The sequence below is a fragment of the Teleopsis dalmanni genome, chromosome 2, assembly GCF_002237135.1.
Source record: "Teleopsis dalmanni isolate 2A chromosome 2, ASM223713v2, whole genome shotgun sequence".
Taxonomy (NCBI): domain Eukaryota; kingdom Metazoa; phylum Arthropoda; class Insecta; order Diptera; family Diopsidae; genus Teleopsis; species Teleopsis dalmanni.
The window spans coordinates 10,009,496-10,015,617 of record NC_051847.1 but is presented as its reverse complement, the minus strand read 5'-3'; the positions used below and the strand labels follow the sequence as shown (position 1 = coordinate 10,015,617).

General features: G+C 25.8%; 1 protein-coding gene across 2 annotated transcripts; it reads left to right on the top strand.

Moving 5' to 3' along the window:
* Nucleotides 1-1,206: 1,206 nt before the first annotated feature.
* On the top strand, nucleotides 1,207-5,107 carry LOC119680784 (thioredoxin-related transmembrane protein 1). 2 transcript variants are annotated; one of them, XM_038093769.1, is made up of 5 exons: nucleotides 1,207-1,372; nucleotides 2,548-2,750; nucleotides 2,976-3,137; nucleotides 3,268-3,442; nucleotides 4,341-5,107. In XM_038093769.1, exons 2-5 carry the CDS (start codon nucleotides 2,581-2,583, stop codon nucleotides 4,926-4,928), a joined length of 1,095 nt encoding a protein of 364 aa, XP_037949697.1. In that variant the 5' UTR covers nucleotides 1,207-1,372; nucleotides 2,548-2,580; the 3' UTR covers nucleotides 4,929-5,107. The 2 variants fall into 2 exon arrangements, with proteins under 2 accessions (XP_037949697.1, XP_037949696.1); XM_038093768.1 differs by lacking the exon at nucleotides 1,207-1,372 and having other exon boundaries at nucleotides 2,430-2,750.
* Nucleotides 5,108-6,122: the final 1,015 nt, after the last annotated feature.

Below are 6,122 nucleotides of genomic sequence, written 5' to 3'. Positions count from 1 at the left end.
TGGGTTAGGTAATTCTTTAGTTAATTTCTGTGTGAATGGGCCTATCATTTCTATGAAATACAAGACAGAATAAAAAAAAGGAAAAGTTAAAATGATTTTTTGTCAAAAAATGCGAAACAATAAAATTATGAAAATGTGATATATAGAATATATTATTAATTCATATTTAACAAAAATTATCACCTGAAGAGTTGTTTTATATAATCCATTATTATTTACATATTTTCTATTGAACATATAGGTTATTAATATATTTGTAGGAATATTCTATTAAATATACATAAAAGGAACTATCAATAATATATAAATAGGTTTCATTTCTCCCGCTATAGCTATATATAAGATGACTATCGAAGATAGTCGAAATATTGGAAAATATCTTAATAAAATAATTTGTTTTAAATATAAATAATAAATTATAGTTTTTTTGTATTTTTAATTAAATGATCAATTAGCCCGCTCATGAATTATTATATTATATTTTTGATCAGAAAAAAAGAAAAAAATATTTCAAATAGGTTTCACTAATTTCCACATATATCTGTCAAGATTTTGATTTGGTTTCTATATTAGTCAAAAGGAAATATCATAAATTTATAAAAAAATGTTAACATCTGTAGTATTTCTACCATACATTAGTAGTTATAAAACGAATTTTCAGTATTCTTTCAAAAACATAAAATTTTTATAAAATTATTTAAAATAACATGCATACCTCTATGCAAATTTAAAATGTTATGCATTTCATTGCTGGTGAATAATATATTTCAACATGTTAATTGTAGTGCCTTATCGACAACAGTCACTAACTAATTTCACCTTATGGCCTGGCTATAATGGTCCGTGCCACACTTAAACCAATTTTGAAAAAATTTTGGTGGATTATTTTTTGATACCTGTAACACTCAATAAATTCTGCCGATTGAAACTTAACAGTATATTATTATACTAAATTAAGTACTAAAGTACCCTTACTCTTATTTCCGTGTATGTTGGTCAAATTAGTACAAATTTTCGATAAATGAAGTTTACAACGCAGACATGGTGTTATATTAATTTTATTTATATATGTTATATTAATTTTATTTTGTATTTCATGTTTAAGTTAATATTAAAAATAATTTTCATAAAGTATGCATTGCTTTGTAATTTACACTTTTTTTTTAATACAACTTTGCTTTACTAAATTTTGTTTATTACAATACAACTTTTTAATAAGTGATGATACTATAACTGGAGAGGTATTCTATCGCAGAAACATTTTAAGTAAAATCTATTTCGGAAATAAAAACTAATCTATAATTAAAAATTTGTCTAAGTTGCAAATTTCTGTTAAACATAAGACCTACATTTCAGTTGAAAATCTAAAGTAGTAAGTAATTTTTTGAAAATTTTTTAAACGTTTATTTTTCTTTTAATAAGTGCTTTTATTAACTATTTACTGTAGTTCGAATTTATTTAAACAGCATTTGGTGCTGTAGCATTAGCATAGAACAGAACGAAAATTAAGTGAGACATAAAGGCTAACTTAGTTTTTCTTTAAATAATCAAAGCAGCTAATCCATTGTACCTTATGGTAAATAAAGCATTTGATTATTTTTCCCGAAGTAAGAAAAAAAGGGAAACGTGAGAAGTCATTGAATCTTGATTTTTTTAAGACGTTTTCGATTGGTAAATCTGAATTTAATCTAGATTTATTCTTGATCTGTCAAATCTTGTTGCCCAATCAATCATTTTTAGAGCAATCAAACATCGATTTTAACATTTTACTAGAATTGTAAAATATTAAAATCGATGTAGCTAATAATAAACAACAAAACCGGGAGGGGAAAATTATTAAATATTTTTGTACTGCGTAATATTTTCACCTCGTTAAACAAAATTTTAAATATTATTTGGATAATCCAAAAAATTTTATATACAATTTTTTGCGTACTACTGGACGTGAGTTTTTTTTTTAATTTTAGTTGTCATGTTTGTAATTTGAGGTGTCAATTGGTGTTGTTTTTTTTAACAGCTAAAATTACAAACAAAACTGGATTCGTATAACTCTCAGTTTCTTCTTTGCTTGCTACTCTGGTAAAATATTTAGAGTGTTATAAATTAATCTCGAGTGTAATACCATGTTTCTTTCGCTTACTTAGTAAGTTAGTTAAGCGAATTTAAGATTTTGTTGTTTCCATTAACATAAGTTACTTATTGCACGTGAAAAAGCTTTTATGTGTAAGAAAATTCTTTAAAACTTTTAAAATAGCTTATTTTTTATTAGAAAAATTTCACTCAATAATATATCACACGAAAAATTAACCATAGAAATTAAATATAGAAAACTAAATTTTTATACAGACAAAGCAACCTTGCGTATGTAACATTAAAATTTTGTTTTGTAAAATACAACTTTGAATTAAAATTTTTTCTTGTTCTTTATACAAAATTTCTATTAAGTGACGTTCAACAGAAGATAGAAGAATTCGTCATTTTTTCTACATTAAACGAAAAGCCGGAGAGTAATTTTTTAAAAAAGTATTCTGTTTTTCTGTTTTCTAGTTTTAAACAAGAAAATTCAATAAAAAACACACCATGATAAAGTATTTCAATCTTCATCACGTTCCTTTGACGTGCTTTGCGTTTGTTGGAATTTTAGCCTTTCTTGGCAATGCAGGCGCTTTGGGTAAAGAACAAAACCACATAGTTGATCTGCATGAAAGCAATTGGGATCGCATGTTAAATGGTGAATGGATGGTTGAATTGTAAGTAGTACATATTTTAAAAAGTTACATACTCCTAAAACAAATTTACACGTGTAGGTACTACAATCTTTTTTTCATTGGCAGACAACTTATGTCAAAGCCAAAGTATTGATGTGACTAATTATCACAACACGCCCATCTTATATTAAAAGTTTTATTATAAAATAATTTAATTAATACTAGTTTTTTTTAAATTTGTTGCTAATTTTTATATATATACGATAGTTATGCCCCTTGGTGTCCAGCATGTAAAAATTTGGCACCTACTTGGGAACGTTTTGCAAAGTCGGCTCAGGAAATCAATGTTAACGTGGCAAAAATTGATGTTACAACCTCGCCATCATTAAGTGGTCGTTTTTTTGTCACCGCCTTGCCTACCATTTTTCAGTAAGTATTAATAAAGAAGAATGTGAGAATTTATTACAATATATTAATTAAGAATGTGTATGTATTTATTTATTGATTTCTTAAAATTATTATGTATTTACTTATTGTATGTTCCTTTTAATTATTTAAGCGTTTATAATGGTGATTTTCGTATATATCGTGGTTCTCGCGAGGGTGATGCTTTGATGCTTTTTGTTAAACAACGTCAATGGGAAAAACTGGATACAATCTCAGCCTGGAAGAAACCAAACACAATTCATATGTCAGTTCTTTCCTACTTCTTTAAGATCTCCCACATGCTAAAGGTAAATTAAATATTGTTATTGAAATATATTGTAAAAAAATTTTCATGTTATGGTATTGATTCTTACTTAAAAAAAATATGTATAAATAAGAATAAGATTTTAATTTTTTATACTAATGCTGATATATAGTTGTTGTTCAATGTTTATAATACATATTTTTTATGTATGTATGTAGCCATTGAAAACCATTCAATAAAGGTCACTAGACTTGAAAATCTGATAAGTAAAATATCTTAATCTGCTTTAATATTATTTTACAAAGCCACAATTATTGAACCATATGTTCAGATAATAAGAATCGAATATAATAAATTTATAAAATAAGATTGCATAGTAAGACTACAAATTACACCGAATTCATGTCTATTTATTAAGTAACTTAATTGATAATATTTATATTAAAATAAACAAAATATCATTTTAATCTGTAAATTAAAATTTATAATACTTGAATTAAATTTATGAAAGAAAATACTCCTTTTTCTTTAAAGTAAACATATGCATTTTAAAATTTATGTTTATTCAATTTTGTGTAACGAAAACAAATCTGCGATATACTACTATTTATGCTATTTCAAAGATGAGGTTATCAGCATGTTTTAACTTTAATGTTTTTATTTAATATGATATAAAAGCTCAAAAACCTTGCAAATTAACCTATAAGTTAATATCTATATAAATAAAAAGTGCATAAAGCAAGGTCAATATAGCAAATCTAGAATTCTAGAAGGTATTTACTAATATTTAAACACAATTCTTAAGTTTCTTATCAATTTAGAATATTATTAAAAAAATAACTAGCAAATTTGTAAAATAATTCATATTAGATATTTATTATATAAAAATTGAACAATATATTAATATAATACTTATAAAGACTTTTAAAAAATCATTTAAGGATTTCAATGGTCGCTTGCAAGATGAATATGGCCTCCCAACTTGGGGCTCTTACGCACTTTTCGCAATTGCAACAATTTTTGTTGGTGCAGCTCTAGGTCTAATGTTGGTTTGTGTTGTTGACTTATTGTTTCCACCAAAAAAAACTCAACGACAAAGCTTTTCTGAGGTTCGTATCCGTGAGGAAATTAATGAGGATATAGCTAATGATGAATTAGAAGATGATGACGATCAAGATGAAGATGATACTTTGGAGGAAGTTGAAGATGACGATAATTTGGACAACTATAATGTTTCGACCTCTGATGGTGAAAAGTTCTCACATAGCGAATCGGAAGAGATAGAAATAGATTTAGATTCAGATGAAGAAGCTAAAAAACCACCACAAAATAAAACTGAAGGCTTAAAGGAAAAGAATTCTGTTGAAGTCAAGGATGATGTTGATAAAGTAGAAGAAATTAAAGAGAAGAATATTAAAGCAAAAGACACTGTAAAAGAAGAAAACAAAGAAAAAATAACAGAGCCGTCAGATACATCACCAACTACCACAAACGATATTCGTAAACGCAAACCGAGGAAAGCAGATTAATTTGTTAATATTTTTGAGTTTTCATATTATTATCTTCCTAAACCCAAAAACACATAAAATTAAAACAATGAACAAAACAAAAACGTATTTGTACCAAAACAATTAGGAAGATAGGAACTGTACAACAAGAGTATTTTTCAGTAATCATAAGTGTGTAGAGTACACTCTAAACAATTAACTATATATATTTAAAAACATTTTTTTAAATAAAAATTTAGAAAGACAATTGCATAAATTTAAAAAAAAAACGCAGATGGTGCCAGCATTTAAACGATGTTAGCAAGTATGTTACATTAAACATTACATCGAAAAGTGAGAATATCGCACAATAGCCCTTACTAAGTAGTTACACTTTTGTGGGAACCTATACTACACATTAAGTATACACCATATGTCCCATTTTTCATCACACAATTGTAATTGTGCTCCGCCAACACATTATTGCCTTATTTTTACATAAATGAAAACTAAATATTATATTAGAATAATTATAATTTTTTTAATTACGGATAAAATTAAATTGAAATACGTTAAACATGACTGCTATTAATAAAAAATATATTCTTGCATTTTTAATAATATCGAAACTTTTTACCAATTTTTATTTTTAAAAAGTAATTAATATAATTTATTTATTAGTTAAAATTCTCATTCAATTGTTCAATAATCTCAAAAACTAAAGACTTAACAACTTTAAGAGAAATGTTTGAATATAGCAAAAATGAGTTCAGAAAAAACTACATTTATATCACATTTTTAATTAAAAAATAATTATGTATTTTTAATAATTAATAAAAAAATTTTGTTTGGTATTAAATTAGCGTTAAATTATTGTATTACTAATAAAAATCATAAAAATATCAATTTTTATTATTTACATAACAAAAAAAATTAAATAAAAGATTGGCAGGATGTAAGTATTAAAGATGACGACGTCATCCTTAGAGTTTCAGGAGCAGTCTAGTCTACGTCTAAGACCCACTTGTCTGCTCAAGCGACCAAGTGTCACTCACTTCTCCTAGAAAGAAGGACCTTAAATATATATCAGTTCTAATTATAATATTCTAAAGATAGTGTTGTTGTTATTGCTAATACAAGTAGGTCTCTCGAGAAAGACTCACCAGAACTGTATAAATGCTTAAAATATCAATGAGTACCGCGATTGTAGCTCTATTCATAACATCACTAATTAAT